At 39.2% G+C, this 12,618-nt stretch overlaps 1 protein-coding gene across 1 annotated transcript in view; it reads left to right on the top strand.

The window, feature by feature from the left end:
• The first annotated feature begins 285 nt into the window (after nucleotides 1–285).
• lrp1aa (low density lipoprotein receptor-related protein 1Aa) overlaps nucleotides 286–12,618 on the top strand; it is a 212,171-nt gene continuing 199,838 nt past the window's right edge. The window contains 1 exon segment of the mRNA XM_048172233.1: nucleotides 286–733. Coding sequence (XP_048028190.1) covers nucleotides 637–733 — 97 coding nt within the window. The 5' untranslated portion in view covers nucleotides 286–636.

Below are 12,618 nucleotides of genomic sequence, written 5' to 3'. Positions count from 1 at the left end.
AGTACATTTTTATTAGGCTACTGTTATTTTATTACATAGGCCTACACATTAATAAATACACGATATTAACATAAAGACCTGGGCAACATGAAGATATTATTCATTTAAAACGACAAAAAAAGTGAATATAGCATTGATGAATATAATATTTCCCTGCAGTCTCAGATAGCCTACCAGACAAGTCGGAATTCTCGAACCAATTGATGTCCGACTCGCAACTCGCGGTTCATGCAAAAAGTGAACCGGTTCACGAGTCGAACATCACCAGCTCAGGATTGGACCACACATTTCGCCCAATCTGTGTTACCAGCAGCAACAGAGAGAATCGGGCTCGCATTCATAGGTGTCATTGGCACAGAGCGGAGCGCTGGCTGTCATCCTCAACAAAGGAATGGTTTGAGCGCACTGTCTCCATGGTGATGCCGTGTATCAGACATATATCAGCCATAGGTTGTGCCATGCATTCAAGGAATACGTGAATCGTGTGTGCCAGAAGAAGCCTTTTGCGCCAGTGTGCGCATTTGGAGAGGCGCATCAGCCGTGATCAGACTGCAGCCTTACTGGATCATCGGACCTTGCTTTTGCATTTTATTTGCTTTTTTGTTTCTGGATTTCCCCCCCCCCCTGTGAAATATAATGTTGCGCGTCGCAGCTGGCAGGCTGCTTGTCGGATTGTTCTTTTTGGGGGTTTTACACAGTTTGGAGGTGGTGCTTCCAGCAAGGGCAATAGATGGTGAGTGTATGATTTGGTACATGTATCATCACACAACACCCACAATTCAGCAACTGTTGCCATGCATTTATCCATCACATCAAGACGGCCATCCTTTGATGCGTTGATACACAGTTGCTATCTGAACCGAATATAAATGTCTCCACGGTTATGCGCAGGTAGATGATCTTATAATGCATTAGACGGTTTATGTTGAAGTAGCAGCGCGTGCATCACATAACCAGCTCAGGAGTGCAGATACATTGATAATCTGTGGATGAACCATCACAGCGCACATGAGCAGAATACAACATGACACATGCAACTTTTCCACATCAGTTCAGCATGTGCACTAATCTTGCACCAGCACAAAACATACATGTTACTGTCAATTTAGGGATGCGAATAGGATTGGATTCTTGTAAATTTTGTAGAAGAGGTCCAGTCCTCCTTAAATGAAGAAGATTGTTTGTTACGTTGAATCATGAGTAGGCTGTGTGCATCTGCAATCCAGCAGGCCCTTTCCATCAATAAGCTATAGATGCATTTGTAAAGGAAAGGAAGGAGTGGTGATCTCTGGACTGAAATGCATGATGGATTTTTGCCTCTTGTCTGCCTTTTGCACATTATTTTTTACATGCATGCAGTCTGTAATGAAGCTCAAAAGTTGAAGAGCTTTGAGACAAATGAGCTTCAAGCTCTAATCTATGTGATCTGGATAGGAATCATCTAGACTTGTATCACACTGGCATCTCGTCATTCAGTGCTGTGGATGCTGGTCTGAAGTCAACATAGTTTACTGTAGAACGTGTGTGTGTGTGTGTGTGTGTGTGTGTGTGTGCAGTAAATGCAACAAGCCATCTACTAAGTAAACTGCCCTGTGTGCAATTAAATCCTAACTCTGGAAACAACTACACACTTGTTTACTTAGCTCTGCAAATGAGGACGTAGCACAGACTTCTTTGTTTTTATATAAAGCTCCTGATAATTACTACAGACTATCCCTAAACAAAAGGAATACTTTACTCTTTTTCACAATTTATATACTGTTTATGAATTATTTTAACACTGAGGACGTGACAGATTTGTATCTTCACACACATAGGCCTACTTATCTGCTTGTTTACATACATTAAGAATGGAAAAATAGTAGTTTATTTCTTTGCGTAAACCTAAAACATTAACAATTCTGTTTAATGTCTGTGTTTCTTACAGACTGCAGTGTGCAGTTAAAACTGCTATGATAATAACACATAATTTTCTCACAATGGCTTGTACCGCAGTATAGAATACGCTGAAAGACTTTGTATTCAGTTCTGTCACTGGCTAAGCTCATCAATGGTGTTAATTAAGGGGCCCCTATCAGAGAACTACACAGAAGGTTGCTGTTTTCTCATGGGTCTTTTGAGGTGACACACACTGTCGTCTCCCTCTTAAAGCTGCCTCTTTATATAAAACAAGGAATTAAAATACCATTTTTTTTTTTTTTTTTTGCCAGAATATGGTCCTACACACAGTATTCCCTGAGCTGATATGATGATAATCAATTGTCACCATGCTTTCTTGGTCGTAAGTGTTAATTTCCCCATGTGTCAGGTCCAAAATCGGTCAAGCAGCCTTAGATAATAAACAGATAATATATTTTTAAAGAATTTCAAGTGTAAAAGTTTGGCATTTGGGTGAATTTAGAGTGTGTAATGTTAAAATACTATATCCCAGTTTAAATATTCAACTATAACGAAAGCTATTAGTAGCTTGAGTCCTTTGAAAAGTGCAACATTGTGACTCAGTAAGGCTGTCTAAACATCCTGAACAGCTCAACACCAACATTGGCTGAACCATGAGTTTGGGGCAGGACCAATCTGTTTGAGTCTTAGCAGATGGGGGACTTTTTTGAAAATATTTTTTTTGCACATAATTGGCAATTTCAGCAATTTAGTGTACAGTATGGTTGCTTTTATTAAAATTGTTTTATGTATATTTTGCCATTTTAGAAAACATCCAGTCATATGCTCTCAGGGAAACTGACCTTGGTCCACTAGAACTGCTCAGTTTATCATGATTTAAGAGCTATTCACACCAAGGACGATAAATATAATGATAACTATATTGGCATCCACACTAATGGACAATAACTTTATGTTTACTATATGTGAGCGCTGCAGTTTTGTCATCTTCCGCTTTAAATGCTCAAGCCTTTTAAAGTCGTACGGATACTGATTGGTTGTTAATGTTTTTATAGTTCATCAGCCAAGAAAATATCGTTATAATATTGTATCGGTGTCGTTATAGTTATGGTCTGGACTCTTGTATTATTTTAAACTTAGAAAGATTTTTAAAACTTTATCTTTATCGTTATTGTTCTTGGTGTGAACTGGCCTTCACTCACCCTCCTGTAGATCCAGCTTTGTATGGCTTTTTGTATTGCAATTGCAAATACAGCTGCGAGCGCATACATAAAAAGGTATGCTTTAATAAGCAAGACAGTAACCACCTAGATCATAGATGGAAAAGACCATTTAAAGCCAATACAGGCAATTTACCATAGGAAATTTATGGTTTATAAAGCTTTTTAACCTTTATCAAAGTTGAGCCAAAAATCTAGGACTAGTTTGCCAAAGCGTTTTTAAAAAAAAAAATCATCTCCAATATTTAACAAAGAATTCGATGGACAGCGGCGGTCCTAGAGGCAAAGCTGCTCAGAATGAGGAGTTCTACCATGTGAATAAAAAATATTGTGCAATACACAATGCTTCACGCACGTGAAAAACACGAAGGAGCCCCCCGGTGGCCGACCTCTTTAGAATTTCTCACAGGCCTCTAGGGCCGTGAGTCAAATAGGCTTAGCAAGTTTCGCTCCGATCGGCCACGGTTAACCTTGTCTGATAGCTGCTCAAATTTCATTGGCCGATGACAGACATGTTTTTTGAGATATGTCAATGTCCTCATAGGCAAGTCATGGCACCTTGGACAAAGACATTGCATGCGGAATTTGAAGTCAATCGGGCTAACAGTGAAGTAGTTATAGCATTTTCATATTTTTTGCTGTTATAGCGCCACCAATTGATCAGTCGCCGCGTCCTTTTTTATGCGACCACAGAATGGGCTCTTACATAGGTGTGCTGAGTTTGGTGAAAATATCTAATTCCGTTCGGTAGTTATAGCCATTTTCATAAAAGTAGCTCCGAAGACTTTAAACGTTTTGGCGGCCCTTAAGGCAGGAACACACCAAGCCGACGGTCGTCCATCAGGCAGTTTTTCTTCATCGACCGACTAAGTTTTCTCAGTGTGTTCCGCACTGTCAACTGAAGTTGGTCCTTGGTTGTTTTTTTTCGGCCGATTCGACATGTTGAATCAGTGTCGGAGCTCATCAGTCCGTCGGGCCATCTGATCATTCTGATTGGCTGTTCAGCTACTGCCACCTGCTGGTTCGAAAAGGCATTTCATCTTGCGCAGGCGCAGAACGGACGTGCAACTTGGCCGTCGGCTGTCGAGTGTTAGTTTGGTGTGTCAGGGCAACTTTGAACACAGACGCTGCTGACGTGAGCCAACCCCGCAGTCTGCTTTCGTCGCCACTAGTTTGTCGGCGTCGACTTGGTGTGTTCCTGCCTTTAGGGACCGTGAATCGCTGATAGCTGCACTGGTTTGGTTCAGATTGGGTCAAAAATCTAGGATTAGTTCATAAAAAGTAGGTTTTTCAAAAAATCCAAAATACCTGAAAATCTTGCTGAGGCGAATCCGATTTGTCTGATTTTTTGCGGATTTGTCCGTCTTGCCAAGGATTCCAGCGACATAAGACACGTGAGCCTACGGAGTTATCCGTCAGGAGTTATGATCCATTTCGTACTTTTGACCTCTGTATCATTATAGTTATGGTCTGGACTCTTGTATTATTTTAAACTTAGAAAGATTTTTAAAACTTTATCGTTATTGTCCTTGGTGTGAACTGGCCTTCACTCACCCTCCTGTAGATCCAGCTTTGTATGGCTTTTTTTTGTATTGCAATTACAAATATAGCTGCGAGCAGCAATTATCGGGGTTCAAGCACTTTAAGGCCTTTAAGCACATGTTTAAAAAGGTATGTTTTAAGTAGCAAGCCTGTAACCACCTAGATCAGGCAAATCCGAATGCAATTTGTCCATCTTGAGCCAAGGATTCCAGTGACATAAGACAAGTGAGCCTACGCCTAACGGTTCAGGAGTTATGAGCCATTTCGTACTTTTCACCACTGTAGCGCCCCCATCAGGCCGACTGGGGAGAGCCTTGGTGACGTTGTAGATGGTGTGAGTACTACCAGCCCTCAATGTTTCAAGTCTCTACGACTTAACGGTTTGGTCTGCCTTGATCACTTTTAGGGGAGAATGCTGATCCTTGGAAAATTTAACAATTACAATAGTGTTTCAGCGCTACACCCCTAATAAATGGTGACTAAAACCTTAAAAGTGGTCCATACAACTCATGTGCTGTATTCCAAATCTCCCGAAGCTTTGTGTGAGAAACCGACCACGTGAGTAGATAAAGACCCAATTTTACTGTTGTGCTTGGGTTGAACAAACTTCCTCTTGAGTCCATTGAGCCAGTATTGTGTGCAACCGATGTCTTTATATTCCCTGACAGGTAACGTACCCCCTGAGGGTTTGACATTTCAAGAGTTTGAACTGATGGGAAACCCTTACGGAGAGCCGAAGAGATATGAGATACGTACTGTATAGCACAGGAAAGACAAAGAGAGGAGGAAATAAACAGTTGAGACAGACGAGCGTGTTCCCCACCCCCAACCTCACGTCTCCTTCACTCAACTGTGAAACACATCTGGATAGGGAAAGGTCATTTGTTTGGAAGTATGCATGAGGAGAGGGTGGAAAGGAGGGAGGATATTCTCTCAAACACCCTTTACACATCGATGGCTTGTGCTCGATTTGTTTTGAGCAAATGATGTTTGGTGGAGAAACTTGAGTCAGCCTTCCCAGAAATTTGAAATATCAACCACAGAAAGGAAGTAACATGGATTGGAGAGGGGTGTATTTTAGGAAGTTGAGCTAAATAAGATGACAGGAGGAAGTCTGAGCTGCTCTTCCCTCTCTTTTATCCATCTTGCCCCCTTCGGCTATGTGGATAATGTTGCATGATGTGCTTTTGCTTTAATGATCTTAACTAGGTACTTTGTTTCGGTTTGTGATTAGGGTGTCTTGTTTGTTCTAAAGGTTTAAACTAAAGCTTGTCCAAAAATGGAAAATCGGTTATCACTTACTCAATTTGTATGACTGTTTTTCTTCCGCAGAAACTTAAAGGATTAGTCCATAAAATTTTCCTGATAATTTACTCACCCTCATGTCATCCAAGATGTTCATGTCTTTCTTTCTTCAGTCAAAAAGAAATGAAGGTTTTTGATGAAAAATGATTATTCTCCTTATTGTGGACTTTATTGGCCTCCAGGCGGTTGAAGGTCAAAATTACAGTTTCAGTGCAGCTTCAAAGGGCTTTAAACGATACCAGATGAGGAATAAGGGTATGATCTAGAGAAACCATCAGTCATTTATCGAAAAAAATACAACTGTATATGTTTTATAAACACAAATAATCGTCTTTGTAAGTGCTTCTGCTTTCCGTATTCTTCAAAAAGCTTACGCTGTATGTCCTACGCCTTCCCTATTCTACTTACGGAACGAATGCGCCACCAGTTACTGTACATTTTTTTCCGTAAGTAGAATAGGGAAGGTGTGGGACATACGGCATAAACTTTTTGAAGAATAGTTGTGTTTATAAAGCATAAGGAGAATAATTCCTGGAATGTTTTCATCAAAAACCTTCATTTCTTTTTGACTGAAGAAAGAAAGACATGAACATCTTGGATGACATGGGGGTGAGTAAATTATCAGGAAAATTTTATTTGAAAGAGGACTAATCCTTTAAAGGGATAGTTCACCCAAAAATGAAATTATCCCATAATTTACTCACCCTCAAGCCATCCTAAATGTATATGACTTTCTATTCTGTATATCCTGGCTCTTCTAAGCTTTGTAATGGTAGTGAATGGTACCCTGAGATATTGAAGCCCAAAAAAATGTATCCATCCATCATAAAAGTAATCCATACAGCTCCAGGGGGTTAATAAATGCCTTCTGAAGTGAAGCAATGTGTTTTTGTAAGAAAAATTTTAAAATTCCATATTTAAAAATGTATAAAGTATAATCAATGGCTTTCGGTAATGGGCATATGTAAGTCGAGTTCCGGCAGAAGAGTGACCTGTAGGTCTGCACAATTAATTGAATTTCTAATCGTGATTAAGATTACAGATGCCACAATTTCGTAATCATTCAGTAGCATGATTACATTATTACATTACATTATTCTGCATGTTTAAGAGGTGTGTTTAGAGCATGCTACGTTGTGAGCGGCGACTCATTACTACTTCAGAGTGTAAAAGGTCTAACCCAGCACAAAAGGAACTACCAGTGATGGAAAAGAACCGGACTTCCCATCACTAGTGCACACAGCCTATATTTTTATTCCACAAACTTAATCTAAATGGAAAACAGTGATAGACGGACCGCTTAACTAAGGAGAAAATCCAACATGACTTTGAACGGACCATGCGAAAATGATTATGTATTTCTGTTCAGCAAGTGACATTGGGCATCAACAACACGGCAAAAGCTTATACTTTTCATATACTGTCTATTTTCTACTTTCTTTGTCTAATAACGTATTAGACAGGACTGTTAAATAGATCGTAAACTAATGAAGATGGAGAATGCGAGCACTGTGTGCTCTAGCTGAGCTGTCAAAATAAAAGTCTCAACAAGTGCAGATTAGTCACTTCAGAGTTCCTACTGGTGGTGCGAATGCAACCAGGCAAATGGCACTATGGGAACATTAGTTCTCGGGGAACCACCCTGGTGGCTCGTTCCTATAACAACTAGAACAACATGGTGCAAAAGCCCCTATTATTATTACATGCATATTTTCGCTTTTTTAAAGAAGAAACCAAACCAATGTATAGTTGATATTTGATGCTTATTGCTATAGAAAAGCAATAAAAAATTCAGCTTGTTTTTTGTTTTTACATAAAATATGGCATACAGTTGATCAATGGTAGTTATTCAAAACATCATTCAATGTAATTGTGATAATCGTAAGTAATAATCGCAATTACAATTGCAAGGGAATAATTATGATTTTTGTCATAATCTTGCAGCCCTAGTGACCTCTGACCTGATGTATGACGTAAGACAGGGATGGACAACTTCAGTCCTGGAGGGTCACTGCCCAGCAGAGTTTAGCTCCAACCCTAATCAAACACACCTGAACCAGCTAATCAAGGTCTTTAGGATTAGTAGAAAGTTATAGGCAAGTGAGTTTTTATCAGGGATGGAGATAAACTCTGCAGGACACTGGCCCTCCAGGACCGGAGTTGCCCATCCCTGACGTAAGATGTAGGAGTAGTGTAAGCTTAGATGCCTCTCATGGTTCATAACCCCCTGGATTATATTCATCATGGATGGATGTGCTTTTTTGGGCTTCAAAATCTCAGGTACCATTCAGTCCTATTATAAAGCTTGGAAGAGAAAGGATATTTTTTTAATATAACTCCTATTGTGTTTGGCTAAAAAAAAAGTCATATACACCAAAAAAGGCTTTAGGGTGAGTAAATTATGGGATAATTTTTGGGTGGACTAACCCTTTAAAAGGAGAAATTTTGAAGAATGTTCACTTTGCTCTTCTCCAACAGAAGCAGTTACCAGCGGCTTGCAAACTCCATTTTTAGGTGAAAAATGCCTAAGCTGGTCTCCTAGCCTTGGCCAAGCCAGTGTTTAGCTGCCTAGCCTGTTTGTCACCCTGTCAGACAGCTGAAAAGTGCTCCAAATCTCTTTAAACCAGCCAGCAGACCAGCCTGATTTTGCTGGGAGACCAACTAAAGAGCAGCAAACCTGATTTAAGATGTTTTTATTCCTTTAAAAAATGAGCATGGCTCTCTATAGTTGTGAAGTTCTGTGATGACCATCTCAGCCCATAGACAGTGTTTGCCATCTTTAACGTGTTAGTGAGGGTGAAGACTGTTTTACCAGTGTTCATGACAACAGAGCTGTTCTTGGAGCTCGCAAGGCTGGAAACATTGAGCTCACAGGGCCATAGCTGTCACATTACTCAGACGCTCGCTCGGCCGCCAGCAGGCTCAGATGGAGGAAAACAGCACTGAAGAGCTGAGGGAACTTTCATTTAGTGAGACGTAAATGTTGAAGACTTTGAGAATTGGATTTGTGGGTGCATGTAGTACATGTAGTTCTAACCCGATTATGCATATCTGACAATGGTCATGTAAATGCATTAACCCGTTTTCCTTTATTGGAGTAAAGTCAAAAACAGCTTTAGCATAAACCAATTAACACAGCTATATTTTTGCCCATTACGGCATGTTTAGAGCACCTTAACCTGTGTTCTGTCAGCTTGTTGAAGTGCACATGTCTGGCTATGTGACAGGAAAGCGTCCTTAAGGTGAAGGTCACGTTAATGAAATTTTGATCAAAAATTAATAAAAAATTGCCAATTGCGTAGCAATGTACACTATGAAGCACAGCTAACACAGAAGACACTTTTCAAACCAAGCAGCTTTCTGCTGGATCTAGGGGTGGGCGATATGATGATATGAAACATTTTATTTTACGATAACTATATATAGCACAATATAGTTATTTTGTGTTATTTTATCTAATTTCTGTTATAAAAAAGAAAAAAAGAAGTAAATTACAACCAGTAGGACAAATACAATATAACAAAAATATGAATTAAATTAAGTTTTTCAGGTACAATAGGTTTATTTAAAATGTAGTTAGAATTAGTACAGAAATTTAATAATCAAATGTAAAAATAAAATATTGCATAGTCTTCACTATATTAATTTAATATAAATTTTTTCATATTAAAGCTAAAAACGTTATCCAGTCAAGAGCAGTAAGTTATTTTCTCTTGTTTGATTCACATTAATGAGCAGCAGGTTTATTAGGCTGCTGTCACTTTAAGACCAAACGCACGGATCCATTATACTGATACACATCTGGTTTGCTTTCACTTGAGACAGAATCAGCTGTGTTTACATGAATACTGACATAATTGCACATGTATTCGACCACTCAAATGCAATAATATGTGGGAAAAAAAACTGAATTTGCGATCACCTTCTGAGAGACGCAGTGCACTTTAACAGGATATATTTCTTTTTAGGATATATTGCTGGATATATAATTCCTGCTCTTTATATTCTCATTCATGCATTTCATCACTCTGAAGTGTCAATAGTGCTATATATTTACATACAGCAATATACACGATATAGCAAAATCTCCAACGATAGACTTTTTGCATTGTGGAAATTATATATCATCATACCGCCCAGGCCTAGTCGGAACCAGCGGCAAATTCACTTGACCAACATAAACATGAGTGAAATAATGTTTGAGGCACTTTTCTCCCTAATGTGAAACTCCCAAACGTCCAAATTCCCATTGAAATCACTGGCAGAAGAGCGGTAAATGCGACTGCACCTTTACTGTGGATTTAAGTGCATCTAGACAGAGCGACAGAGCGAGAAACTATGTCGCACACGCTGATTCTATTTTGACCCAAGAAACTATAAAAATGTGCAGATGAATTAGTTTCAGTCAAAATGCTGTATTCCATAAATGCATGACAGTATAATATGAGTCCGTATGTTTCCTGCTGACATTTTGAAATTCTCTTGGGGTTTTAATGCTTTATTTAACATCACAACTGACATAACAAACTACTCAAGAGTCAGATACACGAATAATTATATTTTGGCCCTGTTTCCACCTGGCATTAAGATGCGTTTTGGTCGATCGGATCACAAGTGGACAAGGCAGACACATACCCATTTACACCTGGTGTTTTAATCCATCTCTTTTGTCTACTTTCAACCACTAATGTCTTGATTTCTTCGAGGTGAGGGTCTATGGGTGGGTAAATGGGTGTGTTTTTGTCAGTGTTTCAACCTAATGGACAAAATAAGCTTGCACAATTTACATATGAACGTGACCAGTGATGACTTCCCATAATGTTTACGCGTTAGGTCAGTAGGTGGAGAGTCGGTGGGCTTTTGTGGCTGTTTGAACATATTCGACTGTATGAGCGTCTACACCACGAAAGCAATCCGGTTGAATGCATTTTTCGACTACTTTTGGAAGTGGCCGGAATGTGGCCAAGCTCAAAACCTTTTAGACCCCGTTTACACCTTTATTTAGCGTCGTCCACTTGTGATCCGATCGACGAAAACACATCTTAATACCAGGTGGAAACACGGCCTTTGATGTCACTACCTGGGAGTAAATAAAGTCTTGTAAATGCGGTTTACTTCTTTGCCAGGATACTGGTTTTAACGTAAACTGTTATCAGTGTATTGGTGCGAATGTGAACGTGCTCAGTGAAAGAATAACAGTTCTCCTTTGAAAATTGCTGGAAACTGCAGAGGTGAGGTTAGAGAAAAGGCCACTTCCTTTCTCGAGATGAGTCACGAGTCTTCTGTTGGGTTCGTGGACGTGGTGGGGGGTATTGATTCCTAAAAGTACCTCTGATTGGAAAGAGCAAACACACAGTAGTTGCTTTGGTAACATCCAGTTTACAGCTGCTGGTTGTTCTTAAGCTGTTGATTGTGGTGGATCTCTTTCATTCTGTTTTCACCTAACTGAAATGTTAAGCTGAAAAAAATGCATCTTTGATTTCTTCAAATTTCTACAATTTCAGTTTTGAACTGAACTGAAATTGTGATGCACAGTGGAGATAACCATTGCAATGATATGTAGTGATAACTATAGTTATTGCATTACCCAGAATGCAACAATTCAGTCTATGAAGTTCAGTGCTTGAATGAGTTGCATTTTTATTTTGGCTTTTATTATTAAAGGTGCCCTAGAACATTTTTTCACAAGATGTAATAGAAGTCTAAGGTGTCCCATGAATGTGTCTGTGAAGTTTCAGCTCAAAATACCCCATAGACTTTTTTTAATTAATTTTTTTAACTGCCTATTTTGGGGCATCATTAACTATGCACCGATTCAGGCTGCAGCCCCTTTAAATCGCGCTCTCCCTGCCCTCCGAGCTCTTGACTATAATACAGTGCATTTACAAAGTTCACACAGCTAATATAACCCTCAAATGGATCTTTACAAGATGTTCGTCATGCATACTGTGTGCATGCGTCGGATCATGTGAGTATAGTATTTATTTGGATGTTTACATTTGATTCTGAATGAGTTTGATAGTGTTCTGTGGCTAAAGCTAATATTACACACTGTTGGAGAGATTTATAAAAAATGAAGTTGTGTTTATGCATTATACAGACTGCAAGTGTTTAATAATGAAAATAGCAACGACTCTCTTGTCTCCGTGAATACAGTAATAAACTATGGTAACTTTAACCACATTTAACAGTACATTAGCAACATGCTAACGAAACATTTAGAAAGACAGTTCACAATGAAGTTGTGTTTATATGCATTATACAGACTGCAAGTATTTAATAATGAAAATAGTGATGGCTCTCTTGTCTCCGTGAATACAGTAATAAACTATGGTAACTTTAACCACATTTAACAGTACATTAGCAACATGCTAACGAAACATTTAGAAAGACAATTCACAAATATCACAAAAAATATCATGTAATCATGGATCATGTCAGTTATTATCAATCCATCTGCCATCGCTATTGTCCTTGCTTGCTTACCTAGTCTGATGATTCAGCTGTGCACAGATCCAGACGTTAATACTGGCTGCCCTTGTGTAATGCCTTGAACATGGACTGGCATATGCAAATATTGGGGCGTACATATTAATGATCCCGACTGTTATGTAACAGTCGGTGTTATGTTGAGATTCGCCTGTTCTTCAGA

This window comes from Megalobrama amblycephala, linkage group LG21, assembly GCF_018812025.1.
Source record: "Megalobrama amblycephala isolate DHTTF-2021 linkage group LG21, ASM1881202v1, whole genome shotgun sequence".
NCBI lineage: Eukaryota > Metazoa > Chordata > Actinopteri > Cypriniformes > Xenocyprididae > Megalobrama > Megalobrama amblycephala.
This window is presented reverse-complemented; position numbering and strand designations above follow the sequence as displayed.